At 49.0% G+C, this 11,515-nt stretch overlaps 1 protein-coding gene across 3 annotated transcripts; it reads right to left on the reverse strand.

Moving 5' to 3' along the window:
- Positions 1 to 1,856: 1,856 nt before the first annotated feature.
- On the reverse strand, positions 1,857 to 11,468 carry wiza (WIZ zinc finger a). Of its 3 annotated transcripts, none has more exons than XM_062548274.1 (10): positions 11,330 to 11,468; positions 9,757 to 9,837; positions 8,778 to 9,320; positions 8,151 to 8,555; positions 7,000 to 7,470; positions 5,854 to 6,168; positions 5,226 to 5,434; positions 4,519 to 4,717; positions 3,341 to 3,515; positions 1,857 to 3,009 (listed from the first exon to the last, which is right to left on the reverse strand). In XM_062548274.1, the coding sequence occupies exons 1-10, from the start codon at positions 11,403 to 11,405 to the stop codon at positions 2,844 to 2,846; spliced, it is 2,640 nt and encodes an 879-aa protein (XP_062404258.1). In that variant the 5' UTR covers positions 11,406 to 11,468; the 3' UTR covers positions 1,857 to 2,843. The 3 variants fall into 3 exon arrangements, with proteins under 3 accessions (XP_062404258.1, XP_062404265.1, XP_062404250.1); XM_062548281.1 differs by lacking the exon at positions 11,330 to 11,468 and adding an exon at positions 10,609 to 10,698; XM_062548266.1 differs by lacking the exon at positions 11,330 to 11,468 and adding an exon at positions 10,183 to 10,602.
- Between the last annotated feature and the right edge of the window lie 47 nt (positions 11,469 to 11,515).

An 11,515-nucleotide genomic window follows, 5' to 3' on the forward strand; every position in this document is an offset into this window, starting at 1 on the left:
GCGCAGGAGGCCCTGGCTATCGGCACTGGAGCTGTGCACGTCTCAGAACCGCTCCGTGCTGGAGGGAGACGACACGGCACGGCAAGCCTATAGCGCCCTCACTGCACAGACACATACACACACACACACACACACACACACACACACACACACACTCTGGAAGTGTACTACTGCATGCAATGAGTGCACAGACACATGGACACACACACACACACATACACAAACACACACTGGTGGTGTGTTGCTGTTAGTTGGGTGGGTGTATTTATCTGCACCAGTAGTACTGTGTACCACCGGCTCTCCTGGAAACAGACTGTGCATTAGGGATTATATGCCACGATCCACATCTCCTGAACAAGTGAGGACTTGGCTGTGGATTATGTCTATTCACCAAAGCTGTATCTGTACACTTTATGTTGACAGACAATGTATACTTTGTTATTACTGCTGACAATGTGGAAGAGTACAAAGCAGGCCTGCTTTTTCAATATTCAGATGATAACTAGGGCTATGTTGTTTATGAACATATTTGTGAAACAACACTAGGAAAGACTCAGAAATATGGCTATGTGTGGAATTCAAGCCTTCACTGGTATTTGACAGTGAGGTGAACTTAAGAATTAGCCACCATTTAATTGCAGTTAATTAAGGCAATTAAAATCAGTTATTTCCCAGCAATTAAATCACTGGAAGCTGAAGGAGGGCTTTTTCTTTTTCCATTCGGCAATTTTCTCGTCCGTTATAAATTTTCTCTCTTATCCGAAAACAGTTCACCCTGAGCGTCTGACGGCAGGACAGGCCTGCACATCACACTGAACAGGCCTGTTTAAAAGATTCCGCTGCTTAATTAAAAGCAAAGCTCTCCACTAATGAAACCGGTAGTGTGTGTTTGCAGTGTGTGTACGTGTGTGTGTGTATGTGGAGGGGTACTGTGTATTTACGAGCAAGGCAAGATTGATGGCTGCAGAGTGAGTGCTGGGAAACACATTCAGCCTTGGCCTCTGTGGATGAGCAATGCAGTCGGTCGGTCGGTGCGTAAGCCTGTCCGCCTCGGTGACCGCTGGCTCTCTCGGCACCACGTCCCTCTCAAACGCCTCTTAGACTGACCAGTCCATCAGCACTGGGGATTTCAATAAAAATGTGTTACTTGATGCGCAAGCAGAGAGACATAACATTTTGTCTTTCAATTTTTTGTTTTTACGGGCGTGCCTTTTTCAATCTCCCGAAACAAAGGGTCTTTGCACGTTAATTTCACAAAGCTGTTGGCGACGGATTCAAACCATGTTATGAGAAGTCTGCATTTTATTTTGTCTTGAGAAGTGGATTTCTAGCAGACTATGATGAAATTAAATTTATGATCATTTGGGAAAAATCCAGATTTTCAGTCCTGCAGCCCAAATGACAACAACATGGGATCGGACACAAACCACTAATTACACAGACAATGGCAACAGCTCCATGCTACAGTGATGTTCCACTGAATAGAGCTCTGCAGGCTTGGCTTAGGCTTGGGGAGTGTGTGTGGGAATGACAATAATAATGCATGTAGGTTGGGAGCAGCAACAATGGCATTTCACAGGGCTAGTTGCGATGGAAGATACTGATAGAGGCTCTTTCAAAACCGCACTGTGCTACATGACTCAGACATGCTGAAGGTTTTGGGAATTTACAAACACTTAATCACGAGCTGAAGAAAACCCTCCAGCGGTCTAGCGGTCGGCGTCTGTGCAGCTTGCCTACCCCCATGTGGCCAGTTAACTGTACTGCTACAAAACCAACAAAACATCCACAGGGACTTCTCCACAACTTTACAGGACCTCGCACTCAAACCCAGAGATACAAACACGGGACACCACTTAGAGGTTCAGACAAACCTTTCCAATTTAATGAACGATGATTTGACAGTTTCCAGTAGTGCTTTGAGGCCTAAGACACAGAGGCTCCAACAACCTGCTAAAACAAACAAGCTGTAGATGACCGTGACCAAACTCCAGCAAGTAAAAACATTTATATCAGTGTATACCGTAAACTCGTACATTTCAACAATTACATAAAGAATTTATAAAACCTTTTCAAATGCAATTACAAAAATCAATCACAACGTGTAGAAATGGTAAAGTGAGGCCACGTTAAAACAGGGGCACCTGAGCTCAGACTGACCTGGGAACAGATTCGGTTGGCAAAATCATTCACTGATCAACGTTTACTAGATTCTGTAATCCATAATCCAGTGCAAAAAAAAAATCACAGGGAAGCCTCCCGTTCATTAAAAGGGGAGAGAGAAAAAGAAGCCTGCTCTGCAAATGTTCATGTGAGATGGCAGAGTTACACAAGTACATAAAAACATACACCTGAGAGAGTAGAAGTAGTAGTAGTAGTACTAGGGTCCTGATCAGAGCTCTCCTTATTCCAAAACAGTCACTCTGAAGTCTCAGGGGCAACGTATGTTTGCCTCCTACTCTCAGAGCTGCTGGTGGCTTTACCTGACTGATATGTACTCCACCCAAGGCACACTGTATAGTACAGAAGTGGCTGGCAGTTTAGCACAAGAGACTAGCTCTAACTCATGATACTTCTGCTCAAAGACCTGGAAAAATCATTACAAGAACTCATCAATGAAAAGTAAGCCCTTAGCATAATGTGGCAGCCACTTTGCGGGCTATCGAGAGGTAGGTGTTCTTATAAGCAGTGCGGTGTGTTCCAAACACTTCTACCGGCTTCCATCGCGTCACAACAAGAGAGTTTGAGTGAATAAAATCATTGAATGTTTTTCAAGTGGATCAAGTGTTCTCCTGCATATGAGCACCAGGCTGCCATCGGCTGCTGCAGTGCATGCTGGGCCGTCAGACCGGCTGCGGCGTGAGGTGGAGGGGGGGTGCGGGCGTCGCCGGGGACAGGGGGCTGGTGGGGACCGCGGCGTCCTTCTTGAGGTTGAGGATGTGCTCCTGGAGGTGCCGCACCCAGTCCTCCTGCACCGACAGTGGCCCGCGGAACTCCTTATCGCAGAACCTGCAGGAACCACAGAACATAGAAAGGTCACCCGTAAGGAGGAGGTCACAAGGCCAATGCCACGTAGCCCAACTGAGTACATGCTGGTTAATGTGCAGTAGGCATTGTGAACACGTAAGTGCAAGCTCTTTCCCCCTGACTAATCCCTTGTATAAATATTCACTAGTGTGCAGAACAATGAGTACTTTGATTGCATTTGAAAACATGAGTACAACTTTAATGAGCACACAATAGAACAAGTGAATTGGAACATGACTCTTCTTTAAACATCACTTAAAGGCAGGACACCTGAGGGAGGAGGCTGTTGACTGGGCTGAGGAGTCAGGCTTACCTGCACTTGAGAGAGTAGACCTTCCCCACCTGTCTGACCAGGGGAGTGTCCGGTGGCCTCGGCACCAGTGAGGGGACGTTTCCAGAGCGCGAGGGTTTGGGAGGTTTGTTCTCTCGGACTCTACTCTCTGTATGGGATTGATGCTTTGGTGGGCGTCTAAACGTGGTGTGTGGTTCTGTTTGGATTCAGAAGCATTGGCATATCAATATTAACATGTAGGCCTCATTGGCCAAATATAAAGATTTGCATCAGTACATGAGTACATTTAGTGGCATTTAACCCCAATATAAAGAGCTACAGTGTCTAAAGCATTTCAAGCATTGCAGAAAAAGCAAACACTACGGAATTTCCAATCTCATTTCCACGTAGATAAACATCAATGTGTCATCATTATTCATTACTACTCAGAATGACCCCTGAGTTAACGCTGAAGCAGCAACCATGACAATGCTACCCAAATCAACAGCATTGTGACTTGTATGCTGCATTTCCTCATTTTCACATTTGTCTAGATGGTTTGTACACTTATAGAGTGAAGCGGTCATAGCTGCAACGGATGTACCAACGTCATATTAAACCCCATGGATTAAGAATGGGATGTCACTTAAGTTCATATGAGCGTCAAGGCAGGCGACCCAATACTTTTAGCAATATAGTGTATGTGTAGTTAAGACCTGTGTGCCATGGAACAGGACTACAGATGGGGGACGTGTGTGCTGGACATGTGTGGTGGATGTGTGTGTGGTGGACATGTGTGGTGGATGTGTGTGCTGGACATGTGTGGTGGATGTGTGTGTGCTGGACATTTGTGGTGGATGTGTGTGTGCTGGACATGTGTGGTGGATGTGTGTGTGCTGGACATGTGTGGTGGATGTGTGTGTGGTGGACATGTGTGGTGGATGTGTGTGTGCTGGACATGTGTGGTGGATGTGTGTGTGCTGGACATGTGTGGTGGATGTGTGTGTGCTGGACGTGTGTGGTGGATGTGTGTGCTGGACATGTGTGGTGGATGTGTGTGTGCTGGACATGTGTGGTGGATGTGTGTGCTGGACATGTGTGGTGGATGTGTGTGCTGGACATGTGTGGTGGATGTGTGTGCTGGACATGTGTGGTGGACGTGTGTGTGCTGGACATGTGTGGTGGATGTGTGTGCTGGTGCTCCACACACGGCTGCTCACCTCTGGGCTGGCGCACGTTGAGCTCGCTGTGGGCCCCTGCGGAGCTGTGGCTGCCGTGGCTCTTGTCTCTGCTCCCTGAGGCGCGGGACGAGCCCTGGGGCAGCCCCAGAGACGAGCGCAGCAACGAGGACGCCCTGTGGCCGCCGCCGCCGTGAGGGGCCTCCGAGTCGCTGGAGGGGCAGGGGGAGGACGAGCTCCTCTGGACGAGAGTGACCAGAGCACATCATCAGCACAGAGCAGTTGAGGAGCAAAAACTGGACTTCCCCATCTATTACTTCATAAACTACGTTATCTCCAAACAAATCAACTACTATTAGCAACTTTAGTTTCTCTCCCAATTTTAGTCTGACTGTGGAACAAAGAATTCATCAAGAAGATCATCAGCTTCTAGTAACCTCTTAAAGGCACAAGAGACACATCATCAGCACGGAGGGGAGCAAAAACGAACCTTCATGAACCACTACAACTCCCCATCCACTACTTCACAAACATATCAACTATTGGTGACTTTACTTTATCTCCTAATTTCAGCCTGACTGTGGAACAAAGACTTCAACAAGAATATCATCCGTTTCCGGTATCTTCTTAAAGGCACACAAGAAAACACCTCGAGTGCTTCACAGTAATTACAACAATTCTGTGTCTGCACTTCTACTAAAATGTTGTCTGTGAGCAGCTGGTGAAGAGGCCACTCAGAGCGTGCTCACCTTCCTGATGTGGGGCAGGTCTCCCATCATGTAGCGCTTGTGCAGCTCGGCCACCTTGCCCGGCTCCTTCTGCATCCAGGCGCTGAGCGTCTCGATGGGCGAGCCGTTGAGGCGCCAGTCCACGCCCTGCTGGCGCAGGTGGGCGCGCGCGTGGCTGGCCAGGGCCTTGCGGTTCTCAAAGTCAAAGCCACAGAGCTCGCACGTGGCATCTGAAGGGCAGCAGAGAGAGACGGAGAGACAGACCACACGAGGACACAGGTGAAGGAGTCATGGAGGTCAGCACTACAGCACTTAAGACATACACACCACTCACAAAGTCAGAGATGTTCGGCTTTCGGGTGAAAATTCAGGATGAACCTAAAATCCACTATAACCTTTATAAATGAACTTAATGTGACCTTATCTAAACTTTTGAATGTCCAACAGCTCAATGTTTCAGTACTTTCTGTGCTGAAACATAACATTTCACCCAAAAGCCAGATATCCCTACCTTTGCATCCATGCATTCAGAACATACAGACAGAAGTTAAGACAACAGTCCTGCAGTAAAAACACAACAGGCCTTCACCGAAAACATCCTGGCTGACCAGTGTGTGAGGTACCAGTGCGAACGCGCTGACCGGCCTACCTTCGGACGAGGCCTTGGCCCCCTTGGCGGCGGGCTCCCCCGGGGGCGGAGTGAAGGCCACAGGCGAGGCGCTCTGGCGTCGGCCGGGGCTGGGGGCGGGGCTGGGCTCCCGCTTGACCTTGCTGGCGCGCGTGGTGCCCTCGCGCTGCATCAGCTCGTGCAGGGCGTCGATGGGCGAGGCCTGGGCGGGCCAGCGGGCGCCCAGCTGCCGCAGGTGGGCGCGGGCGTGGCAGGACAGCGCCTTGCGGCTGTCGAACGTGTCGTTACAGTAGTCGCACTCCACGGGCTGGTTCACGTCCGGTTCGGTTTTGGGAGCTGTACAGACAGGGCAGCAATGCAACAGAGTCAATACAGCTCATGACTGCACAAGTAGATTATTAAACAAAAAGATCAACTTTTAGCATGAAGTCTAAAGAACTAAGGAACGTCTAGAGAAATCCTCATATGTGACCCTGTAAAGCGGAACCAGTCGTTTCTGTAAAATTTAGTAAATTAAGTTATTGTGCTCACGTGAACGGCCATAAACTAAGCTTTCCAACGATATGTATATCGAGGGTATTACACAAACTATCGCTAAGATAACCGCATCCAAAGTTGACATGGTTCTCCTGTCACGATATGCCAGAAGAGGAGAAATCACCTGTTTAAGCGGCGCGTGCACAACGGGAATGACAGCAAATGTGTTGAATCTTCGCCGGGTTTAACAGTCAAAACGTAGGTTTTTCAGTGAAATGCGTTCACGATATGAAACTGTAGACTGTATACAGCCGAATTATGCGAAAACATGAAATTCAACATTTTAACCCGGAAGTTTGTTATTGTTGATTTTCTCAAAATAACGATGTGCGCAAAACGACTGATTTCGCTGTGAATGGTCACATATCTAGTTTTCTAACTAGTTGAGATTTACAGTATTTTCTTGTGTATTAGCAGCATTGTGTATAAGCCTAAGGTCAGTGTTCTATGTTAATTAAAAGAAACAAATCCATACTAATATCAACTGCCCCCATGGATTAACTTCATAGCTGAAGAAATTTTGCCAAAATCAATGCATAAACTGTGGCCAATAGTTGGGAAATTAGGGTGTGTCTTTTCCATGAAAAACAAATAAATAAGACTGAACCAAAAAAAAACAACAAACGTTACCCCTCATTAACTGAGTGTTGGCGGAGCCGAGGTCACTTCTGAAGGGGGACTGAGGCGTGCCGCTCCTGGAGGGCCCGGGTATGGCCACCACCTCGCTCACGTCCACCTCGGTGGGCTCGTCCTTGGGCTTGTTGACGAAGCGGGAGCCCTTGCGGGCCTTGGGCAGCTTGAGCGGCGCGGCGGCGGCCGAGGGGATGCGGAGCGGGCTGGCGGGCGGCGGGGGGATCTTGAGCGGGCTGCGCGCCGACGGCAGGCTGTGCGAGGCGGGCGCGCTGGAGGGCAGCTTGAGGATGCTGCTGACGCCGCGCTGGGCCATGACCTCCCGCAGCGTGGCCATGGGCGAGCCCTGCACGCTCCACTCGGTGATGCCCAGCTGCCGCAGGTGGGAGCGCGCGTGGCTGGACAGGCTCTGGCTGCGCATGAACAGCTCGCCGCAGAACTCGCACACGATGTCCCGCGCCGACTCGCCATCTGGACCACACACGCAGTGGACACACACCAGCATGATGGTCAACATCTCACACTACCACTGGTCATTACAAAACAACTACAGTACTGACACACTGGAGAGCATATCACATTAGCCAGCAGCAAGCGGCAGCAGCAAGCGCATCGCAAGGCTCAGACCATAATAATAATTCAAAACATTCTATCTTGTTTCTAAGTTACGCTGCTGTCAATGTTGTTACCAGAGACGGTTATCTTTGTTGTTACGTTCTTAGATGAATCCGATTGGTCAAAATACCTGAAGATTCTAAAACTGACATTGATGAGTGCACTTCAAAGTTGAACCAAGTTCAACGCTCAGTTTGATCAAAGCTAGCGTTACGCCAGCGTTGTCACCGGTCCGCTGCTGAACCATAGAGAACAATAGGAAACCTGCCACTTGCCGCTGGCTAGTGTGATCCCCGCCTAACTGTCAACATCGCACACTACCAACTGTCATTACAAAACAACTACAATAATGACCACACACATCACTGGTCACCATTTCTGCCTCAGGAGAATAAAGGAGACAGCTAACGGTGTGGTGGAATATATTGCAGCTCATTTTCATCTGAGCTCTAAATGTACAGTGTAAATCAGTCCACTTCATCTCTCCCACTCTATACCACCCCACCCTCTTTATAGTGCCTAAAAAGTCAACTCACCACTCTTTGCATCATCCTCTTTCTGCAGAGACTCCAGTAGGGGCAGCCCTTCTGAGGAGGAGGATTTGAAACGCTTGGCCGATGGTGAGGGGGAGGAGGCGGCGCCTTTAGCTCCTGCTCTGGGAGACGGAGAGGGTGGCGCGGGCCGCTTGGCCGAGATGGCCAGCGTGGACTCCTCCTGCTTGACGCCGCTGGGCTGCGCGCCGGCACTGCCAGGCTTCAGGCCCTTGCTGATCATGAACTTGTGGAGGGTGTCGATGGGGGCGCCCTTGGCCTCCGCCGTGTCGATGCCGAACGTGCGCAGGTGGGCGCGGGCGTGGCTGGAGAGGCCTTTGCGCGTCTCGAACCAGGCGCCGCACAGCTCGCACACGTGCACGTCGTCCCGACCCGCTGGGTCCACGGTCACTGCAGGAGCACAAAGGGTCAGCGGTCAGTTAAGAGCCCGATGCCGCTCGCTACAATCACACACAAAAAAAATCGTTTTGCTCGTTCCTCACAACATGCCTCCTAAAAATACAGGACACAAAATGGACTCAAGTGATGTCCACTGGACACTAAACTGTACTGTACTGTACTGTACTGTACTGTGCTTATTGTGATTGAGGATTGAGGCGCAAAGTGACGTACTGAGGTCGAGGGGGGCGTCGGAGTCTTGCGGGGCCCACGTGGGCTTGCCTGAGGAGGTGGCCAACGGGCTCCTCTCTGCGCTCGGCCTCGCCTCCTTCACGTGCAGCGGAGTGAGGGGGGAGGAGGAGGTGGACGCCGAGGAGCCGAACCTCCTCAAGGTGGCGGTGGGCGCCGGGGGCTGAGAGAGGCGTCCGGCGATGGCGGCGGAGGTGGCGGCCGCGGAGGTCTTGCGGGACGTCTGGGAGAAGATGCTGTACTTCTTCCTGACCAGGTTGGAGATCTTGAGCTTGAGCGCGGGCCCCTGCACCTCCTTCTTGACCGCGGGCAGCCCCTTGCGCCTCTTTATGGGGTTGGGCTGCGGAGCCGGTTTGGGCAGTTGGCCGTCCCGCTCCTCGATCAGGCGGTAGAGCAGCTCGATGGGCGCTCCGCTGCTGTCCGACACCGACACGCCCAGCTGGCGCAGGTGGCACCGCGCGTGGCTGGAGAGGCCTCGCCGCGTCTCAAAGCAGGTGCCACATAACTCACACTTGTGCTCCTCAGACACTAGGACAGCAAAGGATTGTTATGAGCCGAGAGCCCAGGGGATTCGTTCCAAGAATGTGGCTTAGTGACAAACCTGGATAAGTTAACTCAGAGTAAGTGGTAAACCAGAAGAGATAGAAACCAATAGAAGAGCTGTATGGCTTCATTCTCCTAACAAAACAATGGCATAGGACACCTTGTTGTAGGTTTACAACTTACTCTGAGTCGGAGTTCACTTAGCCAGGTTTGTCACTAAACCACAGATACCCCCCAGGACAGCTGTACAAGCACACAGAATGCAAATGCTATTCAGCTAGGAATGTTGTATGAGAATCTTATACTTCATATTATGAATATTCGTACTACGCAAGAGTAAAGAAAGTAGATCAGTCATACAGCATATAAAAAAAAAGATGTCCTATGTAGCCAACATTTACAAATGAGAAGTTATGCTCACATCCTGAGTCACTTGAAGGTGTTGTGGGCGTTTCCATGGATTTTCCTTGCACACTCTCTTTCCTTGATAGGTCTTTCCTCTCTACAGTGAAGAAAACATGAACAGTGCACAGAAGAAGAATTTAGATAGCAATTTAGATAACAGCATAATGGCTAAACGGCTACATAGTTCCACTTCTGGCCTCAACAGATGCTTGATGACTTAAGGCAGACCACGCTAATGAGGTCAACTTCTCTGAGACAGGGATACAACCATTCATGACAGTGATCTTACATGTAAATAAACACTACTAAATTCCAGTTGCATGGTTGACGTTATGCATAACTGTCGCCGTTTGTGTATTAAACCAATGTACAGATTGGAGTTTCGACGCCGAACCAGTGATGTAAGCTAATTCAAAACGATATCATCTAGGCAGACATTTACTTTTCTTAGCTGTTACAGCGCTAGCTTTTGGTATCCCCGACAAAGTCCCCGCTGGAATGTTATCCTCTGGATTCTTCATGACTCCCAAGTTAAGCTCTGGATAAGGATGGGCATCCGTGGGTCTCTTGTCGGCGAAATGTACAGAACAGACATGCACATTTTGGGGCACTTGGCTCAAATGCAGAGCCCTCAGCCACATTTGTCTCTCCATAGCGCCCATTGGCAGTTTATGAAAATCATACAAAGGAGGACAAGAGCATTCTGCCTTTAGGTTTGGCCGATGTTCAAAACACTCTCTACCTAACCAAGACCTCAGTGATTGGCCATTGTTCTGGCAGCCTCGAACGGCACAAACAATTGTACTTTCTAAAGGCATAGCTCATGCAATCTAATGGAAGTAATATATAAAGTAATGATCTCGATTACCAAACTATAACGAATCATCAACTGAAACGGTGGATAATCGCACCAACGATCCCATCGAGCGTGCGTGCATACAACGTGATCGGTTTCTCCTCGTCAAGCGCCAAATCTGGAGGAAGTTTACCCTCTTCGAAACGGAAGTTTTGAAAAGTTTGTGTGGTCGAGACGTGCGTCGTGCTGATTTGAGTAGAGCCCATTCTGATCTGGTTATTGAAAACTTGGTGTCTGTAAAGATTACTTGATTTAAAGACTTGCTATCACATGGTGTTGATTCGTGTTAACAAAATAATCTATTCTTTCGGAAGAGCGCACATTTTAGCAGCAATGTATGTTACACGTGACGTTAGGCTACACTACAGCACAGTGACAGCAAGCAAAACAAACAAAGACGCAGCGAGTGATATACTTGCTATCAGTGCTGGTTACATCGCCTGGATACCATAAAGGTACTATGGACAGACGTAGAAATATAACAGCCATTTCAACATGCCATCACTTTCGTTATCCCACGAGTTCAGCACTTTAAACGAGGCTAAAATCCGCGTCAGCGGGACTAAACGACAGGCTAGCCGACATGCTAACGTTAACGATAGTCTTCTAGCGCCAAATATTCTGACACTACGATACATGACTGTTGAAATGAACCTTTTACAAAACATCGTGTTGTCTGACATTTAATAAAGTATATGTCATTCATACAATTTGACCTTAGATAAGAAATTACCTGCTTTATGTCGAGGTCCTGAATTTAAGTCTGATGCTACGGCTTTATTGTTTGTAGTGAGGCGAGCCGTTCCCATTCATTGAGAAGTGGGAAACAGCCATACTTGGATTGAAGGCATAATCGATTGGCAGTCAATACTAGTCGAGTTCAGAGTGCTTCAGGCTCGCTGACAGAAGTCTTTCCGAG

Source organism: Sardina pilchardus, chromosome 1, assembly GCF_963854185.1.
Source record: "Sardina pilchardus chromosome 1, fSarPil1.1, whole genome shotgun sequence".
Taxonomy (NCBI): Eukaryota; Metazoa; Chordata; class Actinopteri; order Clupeiformes; family Clupeidae; genus Sardina; species Sardina pilchardus.